Here is a 20,168-nt window from a genome sequence, read left to right as displayed (position 1 = left end):
GTTGAAATCGACCATCGACCATCAACCCTCATCATCGCCAGCAAATCCAAGTACCTGACTGAGCTGAGTACCTGAATCTATCTCCTCGCCAGTAGCATCTCCCATAACCCCATAAAGAGCCAGGAGGTATGTAGTATGTTCGTTACTGTATAATGCAGTACAGTAACAAGTTACACCTAGCCACCTTACCACATCTCAGTACTTCTACTAGGTAAGTAGGTACCTGGGTAGGGTCGAGAATTGCCACTCACCAATCTAAAAGTCTCTCTCTGTAACCGGATGGACTCTGTCCAGTCAGGTTGACGGACCTCACTCGTGCGGGAAACCGCCCCCCCCCCCGACGCCAAGTCCGGAAAATCTACTTGATCGCTTCATCAGAAAGCTTCATTTTAGTAGCCTCCACCAGTTCATATATTCGTAGGAATGACACGCCCCCGCCCCCCTTCCACGTGGTTCTGAATCTGATGCAGCCCGGCTGGTGGGAAAGCTTGTGGGGATGGGATCCATGGATCTGAATACTACTCACGTATAGTGGATGTTAGTATTGGATATTATTACCTTCGTTATCATTATTATCTCATTATTACTCAAGAGCAGAGTCAAGGGGGGCCAGAGGGGGTCAGGGGGCCCACTTGACTTCTCCAAAGTCCCGTTGCCCCCCCATCTGGATTAAGGTAGTGGATCTTCGGGTGTGGCGCTTTGTTGGTTTTTGGTGAACGAGCGTGGGAACTAGACTACGTGAAAGGGATGGGAATTAGTCCGGTTGTGGGGACGTGGGATCGGAGGTCGTTTCTATTTAGGACTGATGCCGATGCCGGGTGGGAGGTCATAGGGCTCCAATGTGGGGAAGGATCATCGGCTGGAATTAGGGTAGAGTGTGCACTTTGTACTGGGGAAATGAGAATTCAAAGTCATTTGTTCAACCCATTGACCGGCAATGAGGCTTTGTTCACGCAAATGTATCATTATTGTTAGATGAACACAATGTGGAGTACAGTATGTATGTGACTTCTTGTGTAGTGAAGCCTTGATTATGGCCAGTCGGGGAGTATGTATAAGCCCCGATTGTAAGGTGTCATCACAGGACACGTTCGGGACCAGGGATCATGGTCATGGTCAGTCATGCATGCAGCATGCATGCTTTTCATGGCAGCGCTCCAGCGCTCACGGAAGTTTGCTCGCAAGGTGATACTTGTGGTATGAGCTGGTCATTACTCATCAGTTTAGCATGTCTGTCTAGTTGCTTCATGCAGCAACAGTGCAACAACAGTGTTGCTGGTAGACAGTGGAAACGGCAATAAAGGGAGCGAGGAGCGAGAAGCTCTCACGCTGTGGCCGTAGAAACCTCAGGAAAAGGGTTCTTGTCTGGGCTGCTGCTTCACTGGAGTGCAACCATGAATTGAGACAAGCCCTTCGCGCATATTTGCAGGTGCCAGGTCTAAAGCGATCGGATTAGCTGCGCGCTTGTTGGAAAGACAACAGATCAGAACAACAGCAAAGTGAACTTGTCGACACCCTATCAGGTGCCCATCCATTTCCAGAGCAGCCGCGTGAGCTGTTTGCGATGGATCGGCTTTCCAATGTAATCACTCATGCCCTTGGCCATGTACATCTCCGCGTCTCCCTTGAGCGCGTTGCCGGTGAGCGCGATGATCGGGACGTCCAAGCCCATTTGCCGGATCTGTTGAGTGGCTTCGACACCATCGAGGATCGGCATGTTGATATCCATGAGGATTAGGTTGTAAGCAAATGGTTGTTGCTTCACCAGTCGTACTGCTTCCGCCCCATCCCATGCAGCATCAACCCGCGCAAAGCCCATGCTCTTGAGAAGCTTGAGCATGACCATTTGGTTCACCAGGTTGTCCTCAACAAGCAGCACGTACTTCTGGGGTGCAAGAGCCTGAATCTTGGCCTCGACATCCTCGACGTTTTCCACAAGAGGGCTGAAGGTCCTCAATGGTACCTTGAGATCCACCCGTCGCATCTTCGTCGTCATCCAGAACACACTGCCACGGCCTTCGGGATTCGGTCGAAATCCCACGCTACCGTCCATAAGCTCCGCCAAGCTCTTGCAAATTGACAAACCAAGGCCTGTGCCCTGATATCTTCTCGTGTTCGAGTCAGCAAAGCGAGTGAACGGCGTGAACAGGGAGCTATGCGCATCCTCTGGGACTCCCACTCCCGTGTCGAAGACTTCCGTGGTGACGTTGAATACAGTCGGATCAGCCATGTCTTCAGCGAAAGAGGTGTAAATCTTAACATATCCGCTGTCGGTAAATTTCACTGCATTTCCCACCAAATTCTGGAGTACTTGACGGTACCGCAGTGGGTCACCTTCAACCTGCAAAGGAAAGCCCGGGGCGATATAACTGCTCAGCTCCACGTCGGGCTTCAGAGTGCTTTTGCAATTGCGCACAACAGCCCCGGTGACATTGTCGACACTGAACGCATCAGGATGTAATGAGAAAGAGCCAGACGACAGTTTCGAGTAATCCAAGACATCATTGATGACCTGCAATAGAAGCGAAGTTGAGTCCTCGATAATAGCAGCGTACTCACGCTGACGTTCGGTCAAGCCCGCTTCCATGAGTGTCGTGAGCGCGAGAAGCATTCCATTCATGGGTGTACGGATCTCGTGACTCATGTTGGCCAAGAAATCGGTCTTCAGCTTGGATGACTCCTCGAAAGCCGCGATCATGCGTGCCTCCGCCGCATTGCGCTCGGTCAAATCACGCGTGACCTTGGTGAAACCAATGTGCCGGCCGAACTCATACATCGGAGTGATCAAAACATTGGCCCAGAATCGCGATCCATCTTTCCGGTACCGCCAGCCTTCGTCTTCAACCTTCCCCTCTCGGAGACAGACAACCAGTTCCTTTCCCGGCTTGTCAGCAAGTCGGTCTTCCTTCCCGTAAAATGTGGAGAAGTGCTTCCCGATAATGTCCCGGGCGCTGTATCCTTTCAATATGGCGGCACCGGAATTCCACGTCACGATATTGCCTCGCGTGTCCAGCATGAAGATGGCGTAATCCTTGACAGTGTCCAGCAGCACCTTGTAAGTATCATTAACATAGGAGTGGTGGTTATTGGTAGGATGAGAGAATTTCTTGGCTATGGAGTGCGCTTCGAGTACCATGTAGAGTAAACTGCTCTTCTCGTAAATCGGTGTTATGCGAAGTGAGTAGTACGAGTTCGGTTCGTCCAAGTGGATATTGTCGACCATTTGAATGTCCCGCGACGTGATCGCTGCTCGAAGCGCACCATACAATGTAGCGATATCGAGGGCTGGAATGACACGGGGACAGATATCGCAGATGAAGCTTTCAAGTACCACATCCCTGGACAAGCCTGCAAAAGACAAATGTGAATCCGAGACCTCCACGACCTGCAACGAAGCGTCCAACACGACGGTCGGGGTAGGCGTGAGTCGATAGATGCGACTCAGAGTATGGTCGAGCGGCTGCCGATTTGCGACGCCGTCTGCGCGCTGGGCGACATCAATCTGCGACGGTTTCGATGATTCTTGGCGGAGTTTCAGGTGGTTTAGTTCGTCATCTTCATCCTCGTCTGGAGGAGTCGTGACCATGGTGAAATTGAGTGGTGGTGCTTGGTTCTTGTTCTCGATGTCGAGGCGAAAGAGCCGCTTGTTGAGATCCATGCTGAACCACACATGGATGAACAGCGGCTATATGTAGAAAGAGAGGACGAGGAAGAGGGGAGAAGAAAGAGAGGAGAGAGGGATTTTGAGGCGACAATGGGGGAGGAAATTGATACAAGACAGGTGATTACAACAACGTATAGAAGAAAAAGAACAAATAGGGTGTAAAGGTAGACGAGATGGGTGAAAGGGAAGAGGGAGAGGGTAAAGAAGAAGGGCGAGGCGGCAAAAGTGGCTTATAGAGACAGATGGAAAGAGAAGTGGGTATGGTGGGGATGGCAAGCAAAGGATCCTCTTTTTCCGACTACTTGCGTTCGTAGGGAAAAGAGGGGGGGAGGGGACAAAAAAAAAAGAAAAAGGAAAATCAAAAAAGAGAATCAATGAAGAAAAAAGGATAATAGAGGTTAATTTGGGAATGAACCAGAGAGTCGAGAGAGAGTCGAGCCGTAGGTACGGAGTAGGTAGGTAGACAAGAGTTGGAAGAGAGGGAGAGGGTCGAGGCAAGGTAAGGGTAAGGAAGGGCAAGGTAGGTTTCAAGGTTAGAAGGAACAGAACACAGACAAACTACACCACCGACGTCAACAGTGAGCCGTCAGAAGACCGGATCGACCAACCACTGGACGGAAGCGAAGCCCGACAGCCGCGGGGGAGAAACTTAGTAAGATCCTGACTAAGTCTGGCCTTTTTGGATAACTAACTACTAGGTACCTACTAAGAAGGTAGTACTTCGTAGTTAGTGGTGGTAGCAGTGGTGGTCGGTAGACAGGTGATGCAGTGTGGTAGGCAAACAAGCAGGAAAAGTAGGCAAGTAAAAGTAAGTCGATCAGCCGCCAGTCCGTGGATCCTTTTAGTGTAGTATACGAGAACACGAATGAAGAGGAGGAGCAGGAAAAAAGCAGCAATGATGATGATGACGAGGAGGAGGATGATGATGATTGAATGGTACTCCCCATACACCAGTCAGAGAATAATAACAGAAATCATGCAATCACCACCTATATGAGGCGCCAAAAATAAAGCACTAGCCCCCAGTATTATATCAATTGTCAATTATCAATTATGCAATCAATCAATCAGTCAATCAGTCAATTTTATCGATCGGGAATGTTGCCCTTGACTTCTCGCCTGTTTTAGCCCGTGGTGATTTGCCCTGGACGCCTCATTCTTTATATTGGATCAAAGCCAACACAAAAAACCATTCCAGAAAAAAATGAAAAAAAAATAATTAAATGGAGACATGAGATGACATGAAATAAGATAAGAAAATAAAAAAGAAAATAAAAATGCCCCCAGGGTAGTGATACGGAGAGGAGAAAGAAAATAGGCCACCACCAGTCTGCAAAAGGGAGGAGGGGGGCAAAAAAATGGATAATGGATACATGGATGGATGGATGGATGAATGGATGGATGGATGGATCGCCATTTGAAAAAGGTCAGTCAGTCAGTCAGTCAGTCAGTTCAGTCACTTCTCACAGTAACACTCACTTACCCACGAGTCAACTGGGATCAGGTTGAAGATTCCGGTTTCATAGAGTGGGAAATCCGGGTCGTGACCAAGGCAGGGAAGGCGCTTTCCCACTAGCTCGCTCCAGATCTGACCTCATCTGCGCCTGTAGGCGGACGGCCAGAACCCAACAGGCCAACTGAGAGCCCGGCCCGGATTCCCCTTGCAGTCAAGCGCCACTTGATGATTCCCCGGTCGGGCTCAGCCTGAGAAGAAAAAAGACTGGAAATAAAAAAAGAAGAGAAAAAAAAAGAAAAAAAGAGAGAGAGCTTACCTAGAGTACTGAGTAACTTAAGTCGTCTGCTGAGGCTTGTCAAAAGTCTTTACAGGCTGTTGTTAGTTAATTGAACTAACTTAACTTACGTAGGATGATCGAGGATCGGTAACTTGTCAATCAATTGACAAGTTATTCAGAATATCTATTACTTATACTTGTATCTTACCTTATTTTCAGATTATGTCAACAATTCAATAGACAACATCTTATGAATAACTACCTATTCAATTGAGGCTGACTGAAAAACAGCCACAAAATCTACTGCTCCACTCTCCAGCCATTTCTGCCTCAGGCTGTGGAGCAACCAACCTTTCGACCTGCAAACGTGATGCGATCAGCGACCGGAACGATCCGCTGATTTACATCTACAACAGAGGACGGTCACGGTTCTCCCAAGTTTATTGTCCTTAGACTGTGGAATGGCTACTGAGTATCTACCTACAGTACATTCATTCGACCAGTCAATCATTCGTGACAAGACCTGCGTAACCGGGTTGGGGTGGTTCCTCCCACGAGAATGGGACCCAGTCGAGGAATGGCAAAACTTCGAACCATACGAACTTGACTCCTCCAGCCGACCCTCTCTCTCTCTGTTTCCATCTCTCCGTGTCGGTGTCTTGTTTCCCGCCACCGCCCCCCGAAGTATCCAACCATCCCGTGCATTCTCCGCCTCATCGCGGCCATGGACGCCGTGAGCGGATGAGGGTCCGATGATGCGCAATCAGACATAGGGATACTGAACAACCGTCATTGTCATCATAACCGTAGCATCTAGACTGTGCCGATGCAGGGAGAGGTCTGGATTGTTTTCGACTATCGCTTGTCCTGTTCTCCGTTTCCAGTGCCCCGTGCCTTTCTCCGCGTTCCCCCTGACCTGATGTCATCTTGCGCACCGTTCCCTTCCAAAACCACCCTCGCGCATTTCCTGTAACAGCAATGAGCAACGGTAAGACGACGGTAAACTTGGCGGCACTAGCCCCTACTGCAAACCCAAGACCTTATAATTCCTAGGTTGCGGTTCTTGGGCTTCAGAGAGCGGGATTTCGGTACGCTGCGTGGCAAACCGGTCAACGTCCGTGCCAATTCCTTGCGCGTTTCGTTGCCCCAAACTTTGTCGATGATGACGAGTACGTGTATGGTGCTGGGACGGGGACCGAAAGAGAGTAACGGGTGACGGCCAGTTCATACCATGTGCCCGAGTTATGTCCGATTTTAAATTGTGTAGAGCATGGACTGGATAAATAAAAGTAATTATATGCATCATATGTTTAATCAGGGAGATGAATACAGTTATAGGGGACTAAAAGTAGGGCTCTCTGCCGGGTAACTCCTATGCACGATGATGGGCAGAAAGAGACGGCAAGGACCCCACCGGGATCCTAACCAACCCCCTCATCAATAACCCTTGTAAGGATGTCATGACATATCACGGCACTTGCAATCGACGGTACTTCGATCGTGGCTTGAATCCCACGAGGGCCGCGATTTTGGCTCCCGGAGTAAAAAGTGATCAAATAGTGATGGAAGCTGGTCGAACCGTCGAATCCCATAGGGATTGCCCATCAATTGCATTGGTGGCAGTCTAGAGCACCTCTTGGCAGGAAGACGACGAAGTCGAGTGACCCGAAGGGACCAGACTCAGAGGCAGGAGTGCACTGTAAATAGTGAGTGGAGATGATCTGGTCTAGGTGTAGGATTGAGAACCTGCCTTCCGTATCATTCTCGGGCGTCGGCATCCCTACTGTACACATGGAGTTAGACAAGTTTTGGGATCAAAGTTTTCCCTTGGTTTAGTACTTCTCGCGGCCCCCCTTTTTTCTCGTCTCCCCTTCATTTTCGGTGTCTGGGAGAAGAAACTACGTCACTGTCTCGAGTCTCCCTCGCTTCGGGATTTGCTCTTCTTATTCCACTTGCCATTGACCCTGACTGCAGCAGGAAAACAGAAACAACCTGAATCCAATCCATCATCTTAGTCTCGAATTCCTTGAACCTCTCCCCAACTCCTCTCTCCACATGTTCTCGAAACCACACCAGCGTGTCAGTCCCGCTTGACTTGCTTCCAAAATTACTCCCTTCGGAAATCCAGGGCACTGTTAGTGGCGGCTTAGCCCGGTACGGAGAGGCTTAGGCTATTATCGTCTGTATCGGTGATTCGGTGCATTCCACTGTTCTCTCGGCCCAAGGTGTCCAGCGACTCTCGGACCAGCCAGAGAGCCCCCCCCCTCCACCCCCTCCCCCCTCCTAATCCTGCCAATTCTGCAGACAGATTGTTCCTTCGCTTCATCAGATCCGACAGGCTGTTTCGCATTCAGCTTCTATACTTCTTAGCCGATCGGATAGTTCCCCCCTCAATCTCTCTCCCTGGCAATCAGGGAAGCGACGGGGGCCACTTAGACAAGGACAGGACACGATGACGGATGAAAAGAGCTCATCGACGATCCAGGTGGGCTAGACCCATAATAATCGAATCAATTTCCCAAAGTCCAAGCACAGAGTCACATTCACTACTATTGTGGTCATATTTTCCCCCTCGTTCCCCACGTGGTCGTTCGCTCCCCCACCATCGCTTGTCGCACGACACCCGCATACAGATGACGGACGGTCACAGACCCCGATCTGACATATCGTTCACTCTCCAATCAGAGGATCGCCCTTGCATGTAACACTGACCGTCCTCTGCCTCGTAGGAACAACCCCCGTTAGACGCGTTAAGCGATAGCACCAGCGTGCTGAGTGACTACCATGCCGAAGAAATCCTCCCCTATGAAGCGGGTGATTCGCCTTTCCCAGAGGTCCGCGCGGTCGTCCGGCCGGTCGACGATCAGAATCTACCGGTCAACACGGTGCGCATGTGGGTGATTGGTGTTGTCTTTACCATAGTATGTACATGTACTAGGCGTACTATCTCCCTTGGCACAGCTACAGGGATAGCCACCAGAGGGCTCCAATCACTAACGACTGCCCCTATCATTCTTGCAGGTAGGAAGCGGTCTGAACCAATTCTTTAGCCTGCGACAGCCGAGCGTAACCATCAGTGCATTAGTCGCACAGCTGCTGGCTTATCCGATCGGATGCGCTTGGGCACAGTGGGTGCCGCTGGGCTGGATGAATCCGGACCGCCATTTCAACATCAAGGAGCATGCCCTGATCACGATCATGGCCAATGTTTCCTTCGGGTCAGCGGCAGCCACTCAGATGATCGAGGCGATGGTCAAATTCTACGGTATGCCTTCACAGGGCGGATTCGAAATCTTGCTGGTGATCACGAGTCAACTGTTCGGATTTGGCCTGGCCGGTATGGCCTCGCGCTGGCTAGTGGGCCCGGCAACCATGATCTGGCCGCAGGTGCTATCAAATGCAGCCCTACTTTCGACTCTGCATTCGCGCAAAAATCTCGTTGCCGACGGGTGGATCATTAGCCGACTCCGCTTCTTCCTGATTGTTTTTGTTTTGGGGGCCATCTGGTACTTTGCTCCGGGCTACCTCTTCTCCGCCCTCAGCACCTTCAGCTTCATCTGTTGGATTGTGCCCGGCAATGTAGTCGTGAACCAGCTATTTGGTCAGGTGACGGGATTGGGAATGTCCCTGTTGACCTTCGACTGGGCCCAGGTCGTTTTTGCGAACCAAAGCCCACTCTTGGTGCCCTTCTGGGCGGGTCTCAATGTCATGGGCTCGTTCGTCTTGTTTTACTGGGTGATCTGTCCGATTATCTACTACACCAACACCTGGTACTCGGCCTATCTGCCCATCCTCAACTCGAATACCTTTGACAACACCGGCAAGACCTACAACACCACCCGTGTAATGAACCCGGATGGGTCCTTCAATGTAGATGCTTACCGGGATTATTCCCCCATGTTTTTGCCTGCCGGGTACGCTTTGACGTATGGCATTGCGTTTGCTAACCTCACCGGGATCTTCTTCCATGTGACATTGTACCATGGAAAGGATCTGATTGAACAGTGGAAAGGGCGTGATCAAAAGGATGTCCATTCTCGGATCATGGAGACCTACAAGGGTGTTCCTTGGTGGTGGTTCGCTGCCGTCACCGTTCTTATGTTTGTGCTGAGCATTGTGACCAACGAGGCCTGGCGGACTGGTTTGCCGGCATGGGCCGTGCTGGTGGCGTTTCTTCTCCCTATCATTTACTTCGTTCCTGTGGGAATCATCAAGGCCATAACCAATATCTCCAGCAACCAGCTCAATCTTATCACCGAGTTTATCGGCGGGTATGCGTTCCTCGGTCGCCCGGTCGCAAACATGACGTTCAAGTTCTACGGCTATGTAGCCGTGTCGCAGGGGTTGGAGTAAGTCCTTTGGCTCCAATTGAAGACTGACTATCGAATCGAGGCTGATCTAAGTCTGCTCCAGGTTTGTGGCGGATATGAAATTGGCCCATTATCTCCACATTGCGCCCCGGACGCTCTTCATTGCACAGGGAATGGCCACGCTCATCGGAGCCGTGGTGCAGTGCGGTGTGACGGTGTTCATGATCACACGGATCCACAGTGTGTGTACACCTAAAGCCGCAGGGGGGTTTAGTTGTCCGCATGGGGCGGTCACCTACTCCTCCTCCTTGATCTGGGGTAAGTCCGATCTGTTCCCCACGTGGGTTACTTTTGTGCACATGTGTTGTGCAAGGCAAGCACCACGTTTTGCAAGCACCTGGTCTAATCTTTGGGGTTTGACCTTGCCAGGAGCCCTGGGACCCGAACGGAACTTTTCCCCAGGCCACATCTACGGCAACCTGCTATGGTTCTTCCTGGTCGGTCCGGTGGTAGTGGTTCTCACGTGGCTGTTGGGCCGGCGGTGGAAGAAATTCAATTACCTCTCTTGGCCGGTAGCCTTCGGCGCCATGAGCCTGGTTCCTCCCGCGACTGGCATCAATTTCTCATCTTGGTGGGTGGTCAATGTCATTTTCAATGGAATCTTGAAGCGACGGAAACCGGCCTGGTGGTCTAAGTATAGTGCGTTTACCCTTGGATCCTGCAATCTTGTTCTAGTATCGTTATCAACTAACCAGATTAGACTACGTGCTGTCCGCTGCCCTCGATGCCGGAGTCGCCGTTGCGACGGTCATTATTTTCTTCTGCATCACCCTGCCGGCGGGCAAACTGAACTGGTGGGGGAATTCGGTGTATGATCAAACCACGGATGCTCATGGCACCCCATATCTACCCCTGCCTGCAGCAGGTTACTTTGGGCCTGCCAAAGGGACTTGGGAATGATACCGAATGGGGTTCTTCTTGGATGTGTTGTGTAGTTAGTTAGTCAGTGTATGTACATAGATAGATAGATGGATCGACATTGTAGGACTTGGGAGTGCGATAGAGAACATAGATTCAGTATGTACTGTGTGTACTGTGTGTACTGTATGCGTAGAGAGATACGGAGTAGAGAGAGTTTGTGTCGTGCAAAGCAAGCAAGCAGGGACTTGGCTTGGCGGAGATCCCCGACCGGCGCTAAGCGGCGGCTGGTGCAGAGAGCTGTGCCCTTCGGCTTCCACTGCATCTTTCCCCACAGCCTCCCCTCTGCTTCCCCAAAGCCACAGCAAGCAAACATTGGCTGTTGAATTAGGTTAGTTAATATTTCCCCAACTCCGACTCTCTCTCTCTCTTCACTTCTCTTTCTCTTACTCTCACTCACTCTCTCCCCTCTCGTTCGCTCACTGCATCCTCAACAACCACCTATTAACCACACCCCCACACCCTGCAGGATTGCAATTCTTATCTTCAATCCTCTTCCCAGATAACTAAATCACAAGCATCATTAAAGGAGACATCGTTGTCATCCCGGTATGGCCTGCGGTCCGAGCCGCCCTCCCTGGTCTGTTGCTCCTCTACAGGCACCATGACGAATCGTGACCCCGACTTTCGACACCAGCTGGGCAAATTTCGTCTCGATCCATTACCAATTCCCCCGCACACGTCCCGTGCTCCTCCAGCGAATACCACTACCCCTGCTGCGCCTTCATACACTGTCTCGCCTTCCTTACAAACGTCTCTTCCGCCTCCGTTATCCCAGCAGCAGCAACCGCAACCGCAACATGCACTCCCCCCACCACACATACCTCGATCCCAAGCTTCGGTCTCCCCTGTTCCTCCACCTCGCAGTAAACGAGTCTCGACGGCCTGCGACTTCTGTCGGAAGAGAAAGAAGAAATGTGATTTCAGATATCCCAATTGTTCTGCCTGCACGCGCGCCGGGGTTCGTTGTACCATCCCCCCACCGGGTCCTCAGGTCGCCGCAGCCTCCGTGCCCCGCGATCAATTGGAGACTTTACAGAACAGGGTCCGATGGCTGGAGGAGGTCATACGCCGTAAGACGGGTATCTCGGTCGCGGAACGGCCTACAGGGGCCCAATTGGATGGGGAGGCCGATCCGGACTGGTGGTATCAGGTCCCCGCCATGATGATGGCGCGCGAGGCTCCTACGCGCTCCACCACCGCGACCACCACCCCTACAGCAGCGGCCGTATCCAGCAGCGGCTCACCACCGAACTCCTCCACCGTGGGTACAGAGTTACCCAATGTGGGCGAAATTTTCCGAGATCAATTGGAACACCGCCGCCCTTCAGTCGCCCGACCCGCCGCGTCTGCCCCCCGGGTGGTTCGGCTTCCCTCGTTGGATGAAGCGGAGCGAGTTGCGTCCCAGTACTTTGATAGCATGGGCTATCAGTACCCTTTCCTCAACCGCACGGAGTTCTTCACGAATATGCGCCGCATCTATGCAGGCGAAGTTCCTGCTCCCGAGGTCCATAATCTGTATCATATTACCATTGCGACCGCCTTGTTGATCGGGTCGGGTGATGGATCCAAAGCTGTAGAATTCTATCAGGCTGGCACTGAGACCCTCTCGTCGGCGCTACAGAACGAAGACCTGGCGGCCGTGAGAGCTTTGCTGAGCATGGCACTGTATACTATGTTCGCCACGAGTGGCCCGAGCGTATGGCATTTGCTGGGGACCGCTCTTCGCTTGGCTATCAGCTTAGGCTTACACAAAGCTCGGCCCGTGGGAAATTTGGTCGACGAGGAAATGGCGAAACGAGCATTCTGGAGTCTTTATAACCTGGACCGGCTAATTGCAAGCACCCTTGGGCGGCCGTTAGGTATCGCAGACGAGGACATCTCAGTGGGTTTGCCGCGAGAGTTCAACGATGACTGGTCTGAAGCCCCCGGGGCCAGCGCCATGACCATTCCCTTGCAGGTCGTGCGTCTCCGGCGGATCTTCTCCCGTCTTTATTCTTACTGTAGGTCATATCCTCGCCTGATGGGCTACTTTTGTTGTTTCGCGTACTTACTCTCGCAGTGTACAACAATCAGCCTCCACCACCCCCTTCTGAGGTCTTAGTCACGCTTGGGCACTTTCGTCAAGAGCTGGACGAGTGGCGTCGGGCTGCCCCAGTGTATCCACCGGCATTGCTCTACTCAACCAGCTATTATGACTACCTTTACGCGACTACTTTGCTTCTCATGTACCGCCCAAGTCCACGAAACCCAACGCCAGATGCGGCTAGCATTATAAGCTGCGGGGATGCTAGTATTCAGGTCCTCCGGTCGTACTGGGACAGCTATTCGGCAGGAAAGCTTAAGTGGATCTGGTTGACTCTCAGTCAGATATACTTTGCTGGGATCACTATCTTGTGGTGTTTGAATCACAACCTGCAAACCGTCCGTGAGGGTCTAGTGGCGCCGTGGCAGCCTGAGGAGCGAGCCATGCGGCGTGCCATTCAGGCCGTTATTGTTGTGCTAGAGGAGTTCGGCAAGCGTCGACCAGGAGTCGAGCGATTGGCGGAATCCTTTCGCAATCAGAGTACCACGATCTTTAGCCACTTCGCATACCAGCAGGAGCAGCAGCAACAGCAACAGGTGCAGCAACAGGTGCAACAACAGCAGCAACAGCAGCAACAGCAACAACAGCAACAACAGCAACAACAGCAACAACAGCAACAACAGCAACAACAACAACAACAACATCTCATTCAACCCCCACCTCCGCCTCCACCTTTGTTGGTTCCGGAGGAGCAGTCTCTGCCTCCTCAGCCGCAGCATGTTTTGATGGCGCCGCCGGTACCGATGGCACCGGTACTTGACGACGTTCTGCTGGTCGATGCATCCGGAATGGTGCCAGTAATCGATCCCCAACTGGCAGAGCAACTGTTCTATTCTTATGACTGGTTTCAGGAGGAAATGGCGACCTATTATACCCTATAATGTATTTGGAGCTTCGGCGTTGCTGGGGAAACTGTATGTGTAGAATAGAGCCAGGGGTGGGTTACCCCGCTAGATAACATGACACCCCTCATTTGTTCCCTCTTTGTCATACCTCCAATAATTTTACCTGTTATCTCCTCCATCACCACCGCCGTCACATCTCTCGCCATTTGAATTTCTTCGCCATGGCCAAGCAGTTGGCACGAACTCAGGTTTTCCATGGCACACTGATTCATACCGTCAGTTCAACTGAGCTGGTGATCCTCACCGACACGGTGATCATTGTCAATCCGACCGGCATCATCCAAGGTATCCATCCGTCCACGCCAGCAGCCACCATTTCACAACTGCTGGTGCAGCATCACGGCCTGAATCCACCTACGTATCGCTTGACCATCCTTGGTCCAACTGAATTTCTCATTCCCGGCTTCATTGACACTCACACCCACGCTCCACAGTGGGCACAACGCGGCACTGGCCGAGGCATTCCTCTTTTACAATGGCTAGAGGAGATCACGTTCCCCCACGAAGCTAGATTGGACGATCCACACTATGCACGACGGCTCTACTCAGTGTGTGTCCGAGGAGGCCTCCAGCAGGGCGTCACAACCGCCTGTTACTATGGGTCGCGTCACGCCGAGGCGTCCGTGATTCTGGCTGAAACCTGTCTCGCCCAGGGCCAACGTGCATTGATAGGCAAATGCAACATGAATCGCCACGCACCAGACTGGTACTGCGATAGCTCCACTGTTGAATCGATCACAGACACGGAAACGTTCATTCGAAAAGTCCGGGATCTGGACCCTGGCCACGAACTAGTCACTCCGGTGATCACGCCCCGATTCGCGATCAGCTGCGATGAGGAGCTTCTCCACGAGCTGGGACAGCTCGCAGCCCGCCACCCGGACCTACCAATTCAAACCCATTTCAACGAGTCACGCGGCGAGGTGGAGTTCACACGGACCCTCTTCCCCAATGACACGAGTGAGACGGAGCTCTACGAACGGCTGGGGCTTCTCAACGACCGCAGCATCCTTGCCCACGCAATCTACCCATCTGATGCGGAGATTGACCGGATGGCGCAGCTGAACTGCGGGATTGCCCACTGCCCGATCCCGAATGTGACGATGGATGTGTTCATGGTGGCACCGGTGCGAGAGTATCTGCGGCGGGACATCAAGATCGGACTCGGGACCGACTGCGGCGGGGGATATTCAAGCTCTATGCTGGAGGTGATGAAGGCCGCGTTTGTAGTCTCGACCGCCGGAAGTACCATGACTCAGGGACGCGATGAACCGTTGACTCTCACGGAGGGGTTTTACATGGCCACCTTAGGGGGCGCGCGAGTCTGTGGGCTCGAAGGAAAGGTGGGGAACTTTCGCGTTGGCAAGGAATTCGATGCGTTGCTGGTGAGGACGAAGACGGGTGTGATGGCGCCGGTGGAGGAGTCCGATGATGTAAGGACGTTGTTTGAAAAGTTTCTTATGACAGGAGATGACCGCAATATTATGCAGGTCTTTGTCAAAGGAAGGAGAGTTCATGTACTTTAATGCTGTGGTATACTGGGAAAAGGAAAAATTGAGCGATCTCTTTCTGTTTCATTCGAACTTCATACTGTAGTGACTGTGTAGTGTGTATCTATAAATGGATCCGATCCATAAACAGGGCTGACGGAAGGGGGAAAAAGCAAGGCAGGGATCAGCGCCTCAGGCATCCTCACTCCCACATGCTGTTTCAACTTCAATCGACCAAGGCTGAACCACCAACTCGACTCAATCCATCGCCCACCATTTATTTTCTTCCTGTCTTTCTCTACTCTCTAGGCTAATCTCTTCCTCTCCTTCTTCTCTGGGCTCTCTTTTATTCTTCCTGCTCTACATCTGTTTCATTCTTTTTATTGTCTCATAACTATCCTGCCGCCACTTTTCTCTCGTCAGCCTTTTTCCCTGTGCGAGTGTCTCTACGCGTTCCTGACTGCGGCATCCGTCTTCCTCAGGCACCACCCCTCTCCCATTCGTCCACCATTTCTTTGACACGATAATCACGTCGAGTTGTCATTCGTTTTTCATCTTATTATAAATTCTTTAATTCAACAGTACATACTTGAGGCCTCTCACCCACCTGCTGTTCAGGATGGCCGAAGAACCCCAAGTCATGTCTATCCAGCAACGGATTGCGGCGTTGAAACATGCGCAAGCGGGTCAGACTGGAGGCGCCGAGGCCAGTGAGCCGACGCTGATTCAACCCACCCCGTTGCCCATCCGCCCGGCTGCTCCTCCGAAACCCAAGACATTCAGTCTTCCCAATATCGATGAAGCTCCCGGCAGCAATGGATGGACTCACAGTGAAACTCCGCCGCCTACCTACAATGAATCATTTCCTAGCCCAGTCTCACGGCCGATGCCCACCCCCGCACCGGCCAAATTCAAGTCGCCCCCACCATTGCCCGTGCGCAAGCCTTCCGATCAGCAGGTCCAACAACGCCCTGCACTACCACCCCGACGGCCTACAAACCCCTCCCGGAAAGCCTCCCGGGAGTCTATGGCCTCAGACATATCGCGATCAACTACTACAAGTATAGGCCGAGCAACAATCACCTCCGTGGCCTCTTCCGACTCGGGAACAGGCCGCTCTCTGCCGCCCGCATGGGGCGAGGCGGAATTACCTCCCTTGCCTCCCAAACGACAACCCCAACTGCCCTCGCGACCCTCAGCTACATCTGTCAAAAGCAATAGTAGCTTGTCTGTGCCGCAGCTGCCTGCGCGCAGGGGATCTACTCAGAGTACCCGCTCCACCGATAGTACATATTCTCAGCCGCCCCGACCGCCCCCGCGGCTCCCATCCCGGAACAACAGCGACAGGTCACCCAGCACAAATACGGATAATACTTCGGGCGAGAGTAGATCGACCCTTCCTAACAGAAGGTTGCCTCCGCCTCCTCCATCGAACGCTGCTTTGGGTAAGCTGCAGCAGGCGGGATTCGCAGCGATCAACAGGACTACCTCTCCTGTGGAAACGAACGGTAGTCCTCCGCCGGTACCATTGGCTTCACGCCCATCCCCACCAGATCTTTCTAAACTCCAAGCCAGCAAGCCTCGCTTGCCTGCTACTAGCCCAACTGCCGGGACGTCGAATGCTGCTGCTGCACTGACGGCGGCCTGTCTGAAATGTCGGGATTTCTCGGCAGCAGACGCCCACGCCGCTCAATATCCGCGTGCGACCTTGCCGACTCACGACTTGGGCTGGTTGGCCAGAGAGCTGACGGCGCCTTTCCCCTCGCCCACCGACAAGGCTCGTGTCATCTTCACCTGGCTGCATCTTAATGTCGATTACGACGTAGAAGCCTTCTATGGTAATCGCGTGCAGCCTTCGACGCCGGCCAAGACGCTGGCTTCGGGCTTAGCGGTATGTGAAGGGTATGCAGGCCTCTTTCAAGCCCTTGCGACAGAGGCAGGCCTCGAATCTCGCAAGGTCAGTGGCCACGGCAAGGGAATCGGGTATCTGGATCCCGTTCCTGGTTCAGCGCTTCCTCCTTTCAAGGGAAACCACGCCTGGAATGTGGTGCGGATTGATAATGGGCAGTGGAAGCTGATCGACACCTGCTGGGGGGCGGGATGCGTCCAGGGGCCGGGTCAGCCCTACCGAAGACAATTCAACCCGATCCATTTCATCGAGACCAATGATGAATTCGGCCTCAAGCACTTTCCCTCCAATGGAAACGACTTTTACCGAGATGACGGGCGTCCCGGAATCAGTTGGGAGGAATACCTTATGGGCAATCCAGCCTCACCCCTTGGGGCCGAGCAGCCGTTGGTCTACTCGGATGCGGAGAAGCACAGCATCGGAGCACGCACCTATCGACCAGCGGCCAAGGAGATTGCAGTGCAGCAGGGCGGGCCGCTGCGCTTCCAGTTCGGACTCATCTGCGAGCACTGGACTCTGGAACACCACTCGCGGGCCCAGCCCGGTCTTTTCCTGTTGACGATTCACGGCGCGGATGGCCGACAGGACGACCGTCTGGTCTTCACACATTACCGGGGCACTAACCCCGGCGGCGGTGGAGATATGTGGTACCTGGACGTGCCGGATGTTCGAAGTTTAGGCACCCCGGGCCAAACGGTGCAGGTGGTGGTACTAACACGTTTTGCGGATCGGACAGATCCACGAGGTGTGACTATTACGGCGGATGAATATCGGCGTGGTGTTGGGCGGGTGGCAATGGCTTGGGCAGGTATCGCCCAATGGACACTAGTCTGAAGAGTGTCTCAACGAGTCAGGATGAGACCGATCATGGAATGGACATTTGGCCCCCTTCCCCCCTGGGGGCAATAACATCCTCCGGTTAATTAGGGCTGGCTCCAGGGATAATTCAGGATTCTTTCGTCACAACTGCAACTGACCCCGCTTGCCCAGACTTCTCGTTTGTAATTGTCATTGGGTGCCTTGTGCCATCATTACTCGTACCTTGGAAAGGTCTTGTTTTTTGGAGGGGTACTGTACGGAGTAGTTTACCCGGGGCACATACTATATTAATTACTTTCATTCCTACAACCTGACTAACTAATGATAATCAATGATGATATCCGTGAGCAACTACGCGGGAGTTTCGATCTCCGAGTGAGAAATGAGCGCAGGTAGCCGAGCACGAGCACCGGGTCCTAAAAGGCAGACTCTGCCAAAATCTGCCCTTTCCTAAACCCAACCGAGGTAGAATTTTACCTAAGACCATAGCTCTAGTGGCAAGTGTGGTTTGTGTGGTAGGTCGACGATTGGAGGAAGTATTGTGAAATAACTTAGAAAATCCGCCAATCCCTGGCTCGGGGCGGGCGATTCCGTTGCGAAGAGGGTTGCGACTTGCGAGAAGCCGTTTTCCTCGGCTAACTAATAGTCATGGAGATTAATCACTCGGTAGCAGCCGCAACGGGGAATTCACAGTTTATATAAAGGAATAAAAATAAAAGAAAGAAAAGAAAAGAAATCTTGTCACTTTGCAGTGAGTACATCAATGAGGACAAGATAAGAACTGCCCGCATGCTTTGGGGACATCACTGAGACGAACCAGTGACAATTTGTGTCTGTCTGCTCATGTTTGTTGATCGGGATTGCTGTGGTTTGAAAAGGCAGAGATTGTCGGGTAAGAAAGAAGGGACTAAGACCATCTGGGGAAAGACGGGCGGGGGGCCGAGACCCTTGATGCCCGATTCGGCAGGCCTTCGAACGGATCATGTGCTCCGCTCCGGGGAAAAAAGAATACAGAGAGCTGGAGAATTCGGGGATTGTCCGGGCCTCCACAATCCCTCCATCCCACCTTCTTCCTCCCAATCAGCCGATGTTTTCCTTTGCTTCCCCGGCCTTGTTTTGCCCCGAACAACAGATGATTCCAGAATATACCGAACAGAAAGGAGCCATCCTTCAGTCAGGCCATCGACTGAACGGATCCGATAAGCAATTCCGACAAGAAAGTTCCAAGCAATAATCGGTGAGACGGTCATCGTCACACAGCATCGCACAGCCGACTTGGCTGCTGCTGCTGCTGCTGCTTGCTTCTCGCTTGCTGCACTATGCATCATCCCCCGGTCACCGTCTCTTTCGCTGCACCGTGTGTTCTTGCGGTGGTGGTTGTCGAGTCCATCACCGGGATAGGTAGCTAGCAATGCCGATCCATCCCGATTAATTCCCACTTGGTCTCCCCTCTTCTTTTCGCGCGGTTTCGCATTTCTCGTATGTGCCCCATTGATCATTGCACATGATTATCGGGCCCGCTGAGGTATGGATTTTGATTGGGGTCCCCAGATCCCCTCCTCCTCTTCCTCCACGGCTGACTTCGGATGCCCGTTCTCGGGTCAGGGTTTTTGTTTCCTAGCCAGCTGAGGAGGAGGATTTGATTACTTCCTGCTCGTGCGGAGAAAACGGGATACCACCACGGGCCAGAGAGGGCTTTTTCATTTACCACGGCTTCGGCTCAATTGCCCCCTTAGGGTCACATTCGGCCCTCTCCGGGTGGCTCTTGCATGACGGGTACTCCGTACCGACCAATTGTTCACATTCCCTCTGCTCCTGTTTGTTGTTCCCCTTTCCTACTCATCCGGGTGGTCAATTACATCCTCGGAATTGGCTGTCCCCATCGCAGGGTAATCTGGTGTACCAGCCAAAACAAATCGTTGACGTCTCGGTTAGTTTCTCCACGCCATGTGCTGGTGTACTACTCTTCTTGCCCCAGAATGTTGGGCCATCTGACACACCCGGCTTGACCCAGGTTCAATTTCGTCTCGCGCGTCTCGGCCAGCCGATGGAATCGAATTGACCCACGGCTTCCTTCCATGTCAGCCATCCGGGCTGCATGGGATCCATCCCATCCTCGCCATAGGACAGATACCCTTAGTCTAGCTTCTTGGGGCTGAACCACATATGCGTCCTCGCTCCGCCAGGGTTCAGGCGACGCCGCAATAGAATGTATTAATTTTTTCTGTCGCGCTAATCATCTCGTCTACTAGACTACCATAATGAGCGGGGACC

The 20,168-nt window shown here is 52.5% G+C and overlaps 6 protein-coding genes across 6 annotated transcripts; 4 read left to right on the top strand and 2 right to left on the bottom strand.

Moving 5' to 3' along the window:
* Positions 1-1,219: 1,219 nt before the first annotated feature.
* Positions 1,220-3,947, bottom strand: fos-1 (sensor histidine kinase/response regulator Fos-1/TcsA). The gene is made up of 2 exons (XM_040939994.1): positions 1,494-3,947; positions 1,220-1,438 (listed from the first exon to the last, which is right to left on the bottom strand). The coding sequence occupies exon 1, from the start codon at positions 3,656-3,658 to the stop codon at positions 1,520-1,522; it is 2,139 nt and encodes a 712-aa protein (XP_040797285.1). The 5' UTR covers positions 3,659-3,947; the 3' UTR covers positions 1,220-1,438; positions 1,494-1,519.
* Positions 3,948-7,815: 3,868 nt separating this feature from the next.
* optF (small oligopeptide transporter, OPT family) lies at positions 7,816-10,760 on the top strand. Its single transcript, XM_040945614.1, has 5 exons — positions 7,816-8,318; positions 8,419-9,746; positions 9,811-10,025; positions 10,137-10,406; positions 10,468-10,760. The coding sequence occupies exons 1-5, from the start codon at positions 8,289-8,291 to the stop codon at positions 10,665-10,667; spliced, it is 2,043 nt and encodes a 680-aa protein (XP_040797284.1). The 5' UTR covers positions 7,816-8,288; the 3' UTR covers positions 10,668-10,760.
* Positions 10,761-11,289: 529 nt separating this feature from the next.
* BO72DRAFT_462276 (putative C6 transcription factor) lies at positions 11,290-13,652 on the top strand (the record flags this gene model as incomplete). Its single annotated transcript, XM_040946555.1, has 2 exons — positions 11,290-12,688; positions 12,748-13,652. 2 exons carry the CDS (start codon positions 11,290-11,292, stop codon positions 13,650-13,652), a joined length of 2,304 nt encoding a protein of 767 aa, XP_040797283.1.
* Positions 13,653-13,785: 133 nt separating this feature from the next.
* On the top strand, positions 13,786-15,253 carry BO72DRAFT_247606 (putative guanine deaminase). The gene has a single exon (XM_040939993.1). It carries the CDS (start codon positions 13,838-13,840, stop codon positions 15,200-15,202), a length of 1,365 nt encoding a protein of 454 aa, XP_040797282.1. The 5' UTR covers positions 13,786-13,837; the 3' UTR covers positions 15,203-15,253.
* Positions 15,254-15,423: 170 nt separating this feature from the next.
* Positions 15,424-18,240, top strand: BO72DRAFT_451942 (uncharacterized protein; the record flags this gene model as incomplete). The annotated part of the gene is made up of 1 exon (XM_040945613.1): positions 15,424-18,240. A coding segment is annotated over exon 1 (2,119 nt), but the record flags the coding sequence as incomplete, so codon positions are not given.
* Positions 18,241-18,534: 294 nt separating this feature from the next.
* BO72DRAFT_247581 (uncharacterized protein) lies at positions 18,535-19,528 on the bottom strand. The gene has a single exon (XM_040939992.1). The coding sequence runs from the start codon at positions 19,391-19,393 to the stop codon at positions 18,875-18,877; it is 519 nt and encodes a 172-aa protein (XP_040797280.1). The 5' UTR covers positions 19,394-19,528; the 3' UTR covers positions 18,535-18,874.
* Positions 19,529-20,168: the final 640 nt, after the last annotated feature.

This window comes from Aspergillus fijiensis (assembly GCF_003184825.1).
Source record: "Aspergillus fijiensis CBS 313.89 unplaced genomic scaffold BO72scaffold_62, whole genome shotgun sequence".
Lineage (NCBI taxonomy): Eukaryota > Fungi > Ascomycota > Eurotiomycetes > Eurotiales > Aspergillaceae > Aspergillus > Aspergillus fijiensis.
This window is presented reverse-complemented; position numbering and strand designations above follow the sequence as displayed.